The following is a 12,280-nucleotide window of genomic DNA, read 5'->3' as shown; positions in this document are numbered from 1 at the left end:
ACGTACATATAGTATTATTCCTTTATAAATACACGTAAGCTCTTTCTTATCGCTCTGGCCCCTTGCTGTGTATCCCAGTCGTGCCACCGTTATTCTTCCACGGTCAACCTCTCCGAGCGCCATCTCTTCCGTCACTCCCAGCTACTGCCGCGTACAGCTATATTTCTTGGTGAGCGTCCCTTTCCCCTTACGCCATGCCCACTCGTTTCGATCTCTCGGTTCACTCTCTCTCTTTCTCAGCTTCACCACCGCATGGAGGCCGTCGTTTGGCCGTCTGGAGCAGCAGGCTCACAGTGCTCTTCTTTCCGCACGATGTCCGCATCTTCAGTTGTCGTTGCAGTCCCAGCCACGCCATCTTCAGCCCCCCATAGCCCAACTCAGCTACATCATGTTTTTTTCCACGGAGTCGCAGCTGTAGGTCTTCTCCTTGGGTAAGTTGTCTTCACCTTCCACTTGCAGTTTTCCCTTCCCGATGGTTTTCTTCCCCAGTTTCTGAAATCCTGAAAATCCCTCCACTCTGATTTCTAACTCTCCACAATCTTACAGTTTTGACTCCTCTTTTTGTTTGGTTTCATCACTCAGATCTCTCCATCTCTACTTCTTATCACTTTCTCATTGTAGTGTGCATCCCCATCCTCACAAAATCTCCCACTTGCAGAACATGACCTACCTCTCTCCTCCCCGTTGCACAAAACCACCAACGAGGTGCCGTCGCATGTGGCCCTCAACGACGCCCGTATGCCTTTATTATGTAACACACCTCAAATTGCTTAATGAGATATACATAGAATTTGCTCACTTTGAAGGAGCACCCCTCCACAGAATAAATGAAGAAGAAAGGAAAATAGAAATTTTATTTTGGATGATTCTTTTCAGGTGATACAGTAATTTTATAGAAAAAATTTAATTGATAATTATGTATTAATATGTGTATTAATCTAATAATTAAAAATAATGTTAATTTAAATTTTAAATATAAAATAATCAATATTAATACGCAGATTAATACGTGACTTTACTTGTACATAACAAAACTCAATCTTATATGCTAAAATCTTTCACAGAAAAAAGGCCTCAGTCTTGTTCAAACATGACTCACGACTATTAACTAGCAGACTTAACTAAAGAAAGTAAACAGACTAACGGCCCAGATACCTTGCGGCCCAAATAAATCAAGTTCTGTTAGACTTGGCCCAACCCTGGCCCAACCATTCCGTTTGTGGACTGTGACATGTTCATTCTCTCTCTCTCTGTATTTTGTACTTCACTCACCCTCACACATTTTCCATTCACACACACTTGTACACAAGAAACTCACAAGCTTTCTTACAGACTTGTGTCGTGCCATCACAGCGTTCAACGTCGTTGCGAGTGGACTCTCTTCTCGCCGGTAAGCCATTTCCCTCTCTTAGCCCACTGGTTTTACTATTCACTTGAAATATATAGTTTCAGCTTGGTATGAAATTTTCAGATTTTCTTTCCCCATTGCAAGCCGTGCGACACCACTAAATTTTGAGGTTCTTTGTTCCTGCTATTTTGTCCTACAGTGGTGAGCTACTTTGATCTTTGGGTAATTTTGATAGTATTTATTCTCACTCTGTACACTCTCACTAGTTTAATACTCATAGAAACTTTGCACAGATTATTTTTTCTCTCCCACTGCAGAGAAATCGCCGCTGTTTGGAGCTACAAAAATTCCCTCACCGACGTAAGTAAGGCCTTGCCTCAAGATGAGCCACAAGCGTACATTACACGTGCTTGAGTTTAATTTTAACGTCACTATTTTAAATCACAGGTCATAGCTAGCTAACGCCCAAACAGTGTTGTTTCCGCTCTTTAATTTTCACGAGCCACGCACCCGAACTTAGGTAAGATTTTCAGAATTTTAGATTTATGATCGACTTCGTTACGTGGACTATATCAATGAATTTTAGTTGCTGGGATTAATTTTAATTAATGATTTTACATGGCTGTCCGGGGTACATGTTTATTATGTTGGTTGTGTTGTGCCCTTTTAAATGTTAAAAGTGTGGTGAATTGGGTTGACGTGTGGCGAACGGAGTTGATTGGTGTCTGTTCGAGGTGGTTTATTGGCTGTTTGTGCAATGTGTGTGTGTGTGTTTGGGCTGGTTATGTTGGATGTGTTATGAGTGGCGTAGATGCCCGGGATTGAAGTGTTGGATGATTAAAAATATATGGTGGCTGTGTTGGAGTTTTATATTGAAGGTTGGAGTTGACGTGGCTGTTTTGAGTTATGTTTTAGTGGTGGGAGTTGCTGTTGTTGGTTTTGGAGATGTATCTTGCGGTTGGTTTGGTGTTGGTTATCATGAGGAATGTGTTAGTGTTGGGCTGTTCCTAAATGCTTTTGCTTGTAGGCTTGCTTTATTCCATCCCTAGAATGGTGGAATTTTGTTAGTTAAGTTGATGAGCAGATACGAGTTATTAACATGTTAGTGAATAATTTTCTGTTTAGGTTGTGACATTGATAGAGCTCAGGTCCAAAGCTTAAGTAACTCTCTGCAAGAGTTAGGTAAGCAAGGTTCAATTACTAGTTTTGCACAAAAAAAAAAAAAAAAAAAATGAATGAGGTTGATTTTTGGAAAAATATGCATGTTTTTGTGTCATGAAAATATATTTGAAAACGACCTCAGATGTGTTATGCATATTCATGAAATATGTAATGAGAAAGAATTTTCTATCATGACTGGTGTAAACATGAGCTAATTTTGTACATTTAGTTTTCTGAATTGAGAAAGAGCAAATATGAGATTTTAAAATTTTCTTTTTGATTAAATAAAGATGCTTTGATTCTGTTATCTTTGAACATGTGAAATGATCTAAATTTGTTCCATACTCTGTTTGATATGTTGTGGCATCTAAAAACCTTAGCATGGGATTATGAATATGTATTCTGATTAAAGTCTAATTTTGATGTTCTGTTCGGTTTTCATTACAGCTTTGCCATGGGTATAATAGTTGCATACGGCCCCTCCATGGATATAATAGTAGCATATGGTCCCGCCATGGGTATAATAGTGAAATATGGCTTTGCCGCGGGTATAATAGTGGTTTATAGCCCTACCATGGGGTTTAAACATGGTATTTATCACGATGTGATGCTATGAGCTGATATGAATATAATGTTTCAGTTTGGATATGCCAAATGATTCTTTTTGGAATAAGTTTGTTTTCTGAAAGTTTCTGTCTTATGTTTTGTAACAAGTTTTGATTCTGCATTCTGAAAGCAAATATTTTGTTCCATATTTTGAACGTTATAAATACTCATATTCACATACTAGTAAATGTGTTTTGCTTACTGAGTTGTTAATAACTCACTCCCTTACCTTCACTATATTTCAGATGATTTTGATGTTCAGCTGAGGATCAGTGATAGAATGCATGGGCAAAATTAGCTGTGGATAGTGATTGAGTACCTTGGGGTATTGTTGATGTTGGATGAGTTCATTTTTAGTAGATGGTTTATGGAGACATGTAAACTTTAATTTGTTTTGTGATGTTCTTTTAGACATGTCGAGAAGTTGATCTATGCTATTTGTGTTTCTGTATAGAGAATTATAATATGAATATGTGTGGTCAATTAAAATGGAAGTATTTCTGTTGTGATTTGGAGTCTATAGAAGAATTGATTTGGATTTAGAAAATATATTAGAAATGTTGGAGTTGATTATCAGGTGACAGGAGTTGACTCTCCGGACCTCCGAGAGTGGGATGTTACATACTTCCTCAAATTACATTCTTTTTATAATAAAATCTCACAAATATCAAAATTATTTTATAGTCCACAAATATATACTGCAATTTGTTATCTTGATCTCTAACAATATCCAAGTACCGTTATGATCTCTAACAAAATATTGTGTTCTAAAATATTATGTATCATTAATATGATCTAATGGGCAGATTTTCTGTGGGTTCGGTTGTACGATCTGGGATTTAGGAAAACATGACTTCCTTCATGTCCAACACCTACGTCCAATATATGCTTTTTAAACTGTAGTCATCATTTAGATTTATTATTTTAGATTTATCAAAGAGGTAGAATCATGATATAGATAGCAGCGTACAAATGGAGGGTGTAAAACTAATCTATAGATCAAGCTGCTCCCGCACCTAATATTGAGTTTGAGTTTGAAACAAATTTGAAGTCAACCATAATCAGGCATTATGGCACATGTCACTAGTGTACAGAAAAAGTTCGATGTCCAAGGTTGAAACAGGCTTGTTGCAATCATCATCATAATCAACAGGATGCCTCTGTTGTTCATGCCGCTTGTAGAACAGATGAACTCCGCAACGTTTTAAGATCACTGACTTTGGACTGCTTTCAAATATAATCCTCAGATTGTCTGCTTGATTTACACCCACTCCAGCATAATCCATAATTTTTTCTGTAGTTAAGAACCGCAACCATACATGATCTGAATCCATTTCATCAAATTTTCCTACATAATGGTCACTGTTGTAGGCAACTGATCCTATCATCGTGTCAACGCTCCAAAACCTCCCAACGGGTTCAATAACAGCACAAAAACCAATTCCTATGAGGAGGCCATCCAAATTATACGGTTGGGACCTTTTAATATCAAATTCACACCGATGATCATTTGAAGTCTCCTTACAATACATGAACCCATCTGGAATCTTTTTTCCCGGAAATATCATGTTAGCCTCCTGTTGGATGAATGCATCATAATATATATATCAACTATATTCATATACGTACAAAAATCGATTAGCCACACAAAACGAATTAATATATAAGGAAAAGAGAAATATATATAAGGACTTACTTGAGGCCATGCGGAATTTGATTTGACATGCGGACTGATATAATATGGCATCAACCTCCCCATATTCACTTCATAGCATCTAGCCAATTTAATCGAACTTTGCCATGGGCAAGGGAATAGATTTGATCGTTTTGGTAAACTTTCCAGTGATATGCATCCGTTAGCACGTAATACTGATAGTCTTGGTGGAAACTTTTTAATTTCTTTAAGTTGCTTGCAATCATTCAGTATAAGATTCCTCAACCAAACAAATCTTTTGATGCTTCTAGGAATGCTTATGATATCACTGCCTGATAGATCTAATACTGTCAGATTGGGAAAGAAATGAATTGGTCCAAAGAAATTCGATATTGATAGGCCAGAGTTTTTAAGATGCAATTCAAGATCAGTGGTTGGTTTTGTTGGAGGCGTGGGTTGTCCACCATGCACCTCCTCCTCCATCCCAAAACTTATAATATGACAATCGCTGAGATCAAGCCACCCTAGATATCTTAACTGATGAATGCTACTTGGTAGAGACCTAAGTTTTACGCAGCTACTTAGGTCTAAAAATCCAAGCCCAGTGATCTTCCCAATGGATGAAGGCAACTCTTCTATTGCTGTGCCTGTTAAGTCAACATGGCCTAAATGTTTCATTTCACATTTGATTTTAGGAAAGTATTGAAGGCTTGAGCAATTACTAAGATCAAGGAATCCCAGAGATCTCAACTGGAGTCTCCTTGGAAAGCTCCATAGATTGGAACATCCAGCAAGATTTAATTTAACAAGCTCATCAAGCAATCCAACAGAATCATGAATTTTGACCAGACTTGTACAATCTCGAAGATTTATTTTCTTCAAATTGGGGCACCTTGAAACATCCGAGAGTTCCGTTATACGTTCACAACCACGGAAATTCATAACTGTGAGATTCTGTTAAAAAGAAAAGAACATCAAACTAAGTCTAAAGAAAAAAATATTGAAAATAATAATAATTCTACCTTAAATAAGGGTATCTCCTTGATGTGACTATCGGGCATTCGTAAAATAAAGAGTCTTTCTCCACGAAATTTAGATGACATAGATTGTAAATGACAGTTAGGCCAATCAAGTATGCTTATTTTATTCGATAGACAATCAGGTAATTCTTCAGAAAAGTGTGCATTGAGACATCTAAATAATCTGAGTCTTCTCATATTCTTGAAGGCCTTGGGACTCAAGTGGATGATATCATCACCTTTAGGAAAATCTGCAAAAATTGCTTCTACACTAATTGTTCCCTACATAGGAAAACAATAGATGTTTAAGTGTGCCGACATATCAAAAAATAATTATTCATATATTTATATACATACAAGTATATGTCACTTGTGCCAAAGAAATAATGTTTAATTGAAAAAGATTTTGATATGACTTACTGTATCTTCTTGCAGTACTTCTTGAACATGATTATGAAAGAATAATCTACTACATGCTCCTGGATTGTTGGGTGATTCTCTTCGAACAATTTCTCTACCCATATCTCGTAACAAGGAGTGCATTTGTAATTTTCCACGGCATTCCGAAATAAGACACTTTTCCATAAGTTTTGGGATTGTAAAGCCTGGCTGAAAACCAAAACTAGCTAGTATCTGTGTAATGACATCATCAAGCCGTACTTGTCCATTGAAAAAACATGCAATGTCAAGAAAAACATTCTTTTCATTTTCACTTAATCTATCATAACTTGTTTGAAGTATTTTTTGAATATCTTGGTGAGGGATTTGCCTGTACTCATCCATTGCACTTACCCACTGTCGTTTACTTCTACCACATAAATCTGAACCGAGCACTGTTAAAGCTAGTGGAAGCCTCCCAGCATAATTTACGATCCTTTCTACAAACTCTCCAAAACCATCATCCGGTATCTCTCTTTTGAAAGCATGCCAACAAAATAGCTGAAAAGCATCATTTTGATTCAATCCCATCATCTCATATGTTGAATCAACACCATGAGTAGTCAACAAGTGTTGATCTCTTGTTGTGATGATGATTCTACTTCCTTTACCAAACCAATCATGAGCTCCTGCTAATGTTTCTAATTGGCTCAAGTGGTCTACACCGTCAAGAATTAGAAGAACTCTTTTAGAGTAAAGCCCACGCTTGATATTAATGATTCCCTTCTCCATATTGTAAATCTTCAAACTTTGACATTTTCCTAAAATCTTAAAGAGAAGTGTCTTTTGCAGTCGGACCAAACGATCCACTTCATTTGAAGTGTCGCTAACAATTGTAAGAAAACAACGAGCTTCAAATCGAAAAGCGATCGAATTATAAATTGCTTTGGCTAGAGTTGTCTTACCAATTCCGCCAACTCCAAAAATTCCTATCATTCGTATGTCGTTCGTTTCAACACTTAAAAGCAAATCGACATCTTTTAGATGATGTTCTAATCCAACGGGATGCTTGGCAACGGGTAAAAAAAAATTATCATTTGCTATTCTTGAGACTTCTTGGACGATTTCTTCAATTAAATTTGCTTCATGCCTATGTGTGTAGGCACATGATATATAAAAGAAAAAAAAACAATTAATGACTTTACTCCTCACATGAAATACAAGCAACATAATTTAATTTTCTTTTATGGAGGAAAAATAAAATAAAATAAGAAATTGGTAGCTAGGTTGTAGGGTACATGCAATATATGTTGCCGCGAGTTGACGGCAGGTTCTCTCCTTACTCAAAAATCAAAATGTGCGTCTCATTCTTAAATTTCTTTCAGTACTACGACTAGAGTATGTTTTCAATAAGCCAGAAAATAAATTATTGTCTATTGTTTTTCTTAATTCTTTTCTCCCAACTATCACTGGCTTGTTCCAAATTTTCATCTCATTTCATTCTATCTCATTTTTAAATATAATTTACATATAAACATTTTCAAACTAATCATTATAATTTTTTTCAAATTAATCATTACAATTTTACTAAACTGATTATCACAACTTTCTCAAACTTTCAAACAAAAAATAAAAAAACAATTCAATTTATCTAAATACCAAACAAAAATAATATTATAAAACTTTATTCTAACAATATTTTAATTTTATAATATTTTTTATTCAACTTTTTATTTCTCATTTTCCAAAACCCAAAAAATTACTACCTAAAACTATCTCACTTCCCAAACATAGAAATGAACTTAATTTAGACAAAAGACTAGATGTTGGATTAAATGCTTCAAAATACGGTCTTCTAATTAACTTCAAAATTATTTGGTTTTCTCGAAAATTGATAGACAAGAAAAAATGATAAACATGATTTATATATTTCTGTTGATCAAGTTGTGATTAGTTTCTCCCGTATTGGACAAAGATCATGCACACTGATGATTCATACATAGAATGGGGGCAAAAAGGCAATCTTGATCAATGGAAGGCATATATAATTAAAAGCGGTTAGAATATAATACCCATTTTTGAGATGGTATCCGACCAAATTGGCAACTTCTCGAAGGGCTTTCTCCCACAGTTGCAACTTCTTCAATTTCTCAGCATGTTTAGCCAATGCTTCACCAAAACTTCTTCTTTGATGTCGAACATCTGATGGATCTACGTGGTAAAACACAGGTAGAACTATTTGTTGTTTTGATTTTTTACAATCAAGAATCTTCAATAACTCATCTAAACACCATGTTGATGATGCATAATTTGTTGATAACACAATGATAGAAATTCTTGAACCTTCTATAGCTTGGAGAAGTGTAGGTGAAATCTCATCACCCATTTTAACTTCATCCTTATCTATGAAAGTACGGATTCCCTTTTGAGACAAAGCATGGTGGAGATGGCCAGTAAAAGTATTACGGGTATCTACTCCTCTAAAGCTCAGAAAGACATCGTAGCTCCATGGAGAGGTGACTGAAGAAGAGGATGAAGAAGAGGCCATGGAAGAAATTAGTTAGTGGACGTGTGTATGCAATGCCTGATCAGTCTGCTTACTGAATGTAGAGAGTTGGACATCATCGACTATCTTTAAAAAGACAAGTCTATGCTTCTTTCTACACCATACGCGTACACCATGATTGGGTCAGGATTGTACTTGTCAAGAGTATCATAATTATTGCATCCGTTGATGTCCCCTCACCATCACTTGGTATGCTTTTTTAAAAATTAAAGTCGTGCTACTAGTTCAACAAATTATCTCGAAAAGTCTTATTTTTCATACATTCTTTTTAAATTTTTAAATACTTTTTTTAAAAATAAAACTATTTAGTACGCTCTTAATGGATTATCTAAATCTAAAAATATTATACTTTTTAGCTAGACAATAAAATTGTTGACATTAGAATAGGCAAATGGTAACTACAGTAGCTTTTAGTTATAATAATTTTAAAATTAAAATCAAATTTAATAATTACTGTACACATATCAAATATTTATTTTATTATTTTTTTTACAACACACTCTCTCAGCTTCTATCTATCTACATCCACATACTTCATTTAGTTTTTTAAAAATTAAATAGTAAAATATGATAAAATAAAATAAATTAATAATTAAAATATGATAAAATAAAATAAATTAAAAATTAAAAAAATTAAATATTTTTTAAATTATTAATTACTTATTACTATATAATAAATAAATGGATAATCTAATGTAGAGATTTGATGTGAATAACCAAAATCAAATTCATTTTATATTATATTATTATTATATAATAGAAAAATAGCTATTCCATTAATGTGGAAACTTATGTAAATAGAACAGTCAAAATCTAAATTCATCTTACATTCATCAAAATTATATCCTTTATATATACATAATCCATTAATAATGCTCTTATAATATCATTAAAAAGCTCTTCTTTAATTATTAAATTAAAAAAAATTATGTCGAAACCAACATAGAGATCCATCATCGAAAGAAGTAGTATTATAATTCTTTTTTAAACCATAAAGAAAAGCGTACAACAAGAAATTGTTGGATAGAATCTTACTTTGGCATTTCTTGTCCTTAATGTCATGACTCTATTACAGCAAAAAATTACCTTCCGTGCTTTAAAAATAAAAATAAAAAAAAGTAAAAAAAAAAAAATTGCCTTCCATGGCATTTTTTCAGTTATTAAAAGAATTTAATTTTTAGAGTTTTGCTATTTATCATCTACACATTGACACACACTACATACTATATATATTTTTTATTTTTAAAAAAACTTTTTTGGTTGTATTCTTCTTGAACTAATTGAATTCTTCTATTCATTATCTATATACCACACATTTGATAAGAGAAGAAAGAATATGGTTCGTGATATGTGGGCATGATGAATAAAATTTTTCTAATTTTAAACATTAATAATTCTTTTATATCTATGGTTTGCTAGGTGTGTTAATAAATAATTATCAACTTGCAAATAGATTGGTTTTTTCAAGGCTTGCCCCTAATGAAAAATGTTGAATTTAATGGTTTAGTTAGAACTTAATTTAACACTACTCACCTCATTTAGGCCAACATATAAAATATTTATAATTTCTGAAAATATATTTTGAAGTTAATTCTAATAGATCTAGATATACCATATTAAGTTAGAATGTCGAATTAATAATTAAACAAAATCACTTAATCAAATAATTCTCGTTAAAAATTCACTTAATACACCATATTTAAAAATAAATAAATTGATAAGATTGGTTTTTTTAAAGAAATAGGCCTTCTTGTCCAACAAATTACCCTTAAGTTGGTGGGTATTTGTAGGGTTAAATCATCAATCTATAATTTAGTTTTGAGGTAAGATAAAAAAAAAAATTAAATTAAGAGATAAAATCACGAAGAGATAAAATAACACAGGCTCGTCATAAAATAAGTTAAACTGAATCGATTTTATTGAAAAGGACAAGTCCATTCTTCTTTTTACACTATACACATTTCAGGTATCTTCATGGCAACTTCATTGAGTACTTAGTGAAGTCAATGAATGAGTCAGTACCGCATTAACTTCTTGGCAATTTCCTTGCAACTTCTTCTTCCAGCTTTAAGAGATGTCATGTTCACACAATAAGTCTCATGAGTACTTCTGGCAAAAAACAAAACAGTGTGGTACAATGACAACTGCGCATGCATTAATACTCCTACATGGTACAATAATATTATTTTTAAAATTCAGACACTTTAAAATTAAAGAAAAATTAGTAAAATTTTTAAAATTATTAATAATATTTATGAATAAATTGTGTAAAACTTATTAATCAAGAGGTTGTCATTTTATCATTTCTGAAAAACAAAAACCTTGCAATCCAACTTTTTAATTGTTTCTTTTTCACTTTCAGCATACCGTCCAAGCTGTACACCATTATTGTAGTAGTCCGACCAATTATCATAAAAAATTTAAATATTTTTTTTGTTATATATATTTTTTTGTATCTTTAAACATTTTTTTTTAAATAAAAAATTTATAATATTATTAAAAAATAATTTCTTAATCGTTAAATAAAAAACAATTGTGTCGAGATCCATATCGGGACCAATATTGGAAGAAGTAGGATTGTTCTTTTATAAACCATAAAGAAAAGGTTACCTATACGAAGAAATTGTTGGGTAGGGTATTTGGCGTTTATTGTTATTAATGTCTTAACCCTATTACAGCAAAAGAGTTACCTTCCGTGGCATTTTTTCAGTTATTAAAATAATTTAATTATAAATATTAATAATTCTTTTATATTTATGGTATGCTAGGTGTGTTAATAAATAATTATTAACTTGCAAATAGATTTTTTTTTTTTTCAAAGCTTGCCCCTAATGAAAAATGATGAATTTAATGGTTTAGTTAGTACTTAACTTAACACTCACCTAATTTAATTTTATATATAGAATATGCTTTATATTTATATAATATAAGTTAAATAGAATCTCTCTCTCTAGAGAACAAAGCCGATAGTCCTCCCAAGAGGGAGGAGGGAGCCTCGGCTCCCCCTCCCTCCCATCTCTTGTCTTTGGGTTAGGTCGGTTTAGTTCTAAAAATAAGGCTGGAGGTGGTTGTTTTATCGGCCGCTTAAGGCGTTTTTGGTGTATCTCTCACGTAGTGGTATTTCTGTGTTTGGTGTTTGTTTGGCCTCCGAAGCTGGGTATCGGCATGCGATCGTGAGCTCTGTTCTCATCTTGAAAAGCAGAGGTTTGTTCACGTCCGGGATGGTTGAGATAGGCGGCATGATCGTAGCCTACTACTAGCCACTCTGAAGCATGCTACCAGTCAATCCGTAGTCGCTTGCGAGTGGACCGTGATTTTCGGAGTCGCGTGCGAGTGAACCATGAAGAACTCAAACCGAAGCATGCTGCGCCGGACTATTTTATGGACAATTTCTGAAGCATGCTAAGCACGTACGCCGGACTGGGGTAAGACTGGGCAAGAGACGGCAGCATGAGGGCGAGGGCCGGGACGAACCTTCAGTGATCTTGTGATGAGGCCTTTCTCGTACGCTGGTGCAGGGGACTCGGCGGGGGAAGATGCAGAGGAAG

General features: G+C 34.0%; 2 protein-coding genes across 2 annotated transcripts; both read right to left on the bottom strand.

Moving 5' to 3' along the window:
- Positions 1 to 4,088: 4,088 nt before the first annotated feature.
- LOC122295727 (disease resistance protein Roq1-like) lies at positions 4,089 to 7,301 on the bottom strand. The gene is made up of 4 exons (XM_043104831.1): positions 6,209 to 7,301; positions 5,792 to 6,070; positions 4,812 to 5,723; positions 4,089 to 4,692 (listed from the first exon to the last, which is right to left on the bottom strand). Exons 1-4 carry the CDS (start codon positions 7,160 to 7,162, stop codon positions 4,177 to 4,179), a joined length of 2,661 nt encoding a protein of 886 aa, XP_042960765.1. The 5' UTR covers positions 7,163 to 7,301; the 3' UTR covers positions 4,089 to 4,176.
- A 737-nt stretch (positions 7,302 to 8,038) lies between these two features.
- LOC122295728 (disease resistance protein RUN1-like) lies at positions 8,039 to 8,861 on the bottom strand. Its single transcript, XM_043104832.1, has one exon. It carries the CDS (start codon positions 8,712 to 8,714, stop codon positions 8,160 to 8,162), a length of 555 nt encoding a protein of 184 aa, XP_042960766.1. The 5' UTR covers positions 8,715 to 8,861; the 3' UTR covers positions 8,039 to 8,159.
- Positions 8,862 to 12,280: the final 3,419 nt, after the last annotated feature.

Source organism: Carya illinoinensis, chromosome 15 (genome assembly GCF_018687715.1).
Source record: "Carya illinoinensis cultivar Pawnee chromosome 15, C.illinoinensisPawnee_v1, whole genome shotgun sequence".
In the NCBI taxonomy this organism is placed as follows: Eukaryota; Viridiplantae; Streptophyta; class Magnoliopsida; order Fagales; family Juglandaceae; genus Carya; species Carya illinoinensis.
Note: the sequence above shows the minus strand (reverse complement) of the source record. Positions and strands in the feature narration are given on the sequence as shown.

Coding starts and splice junctions, on each gene's coding strand:
- LOC122295727 (XM_043104831.1), bottom strand. CDS start 7,162: ATGATAGGAATTTTTGGAGTTGGCGGAATTGGTAAGACAACTCTAGCC. Junction 5,724..5,791: donor AGGAGATACCCTTATTTAAG/GTAGAATTATTA, acceptor TCTTTTTAACAG/AATCTCACAGTTATGAATTT. Junction 4,693..4,811: donor CAAATTCCGCATGGCCTCAA/GTAAGTCCTTAT, acceptor TTCATCCAACAG/GAGGCTAACATGATATTTCC.
- LOC122295728 (XM_043104832.1), bottom strand. CDS start 8,714: ATGGCCTCTTCTTCATCCTCTTCTTCAGTCACCTCTCCATGGAGCTAC.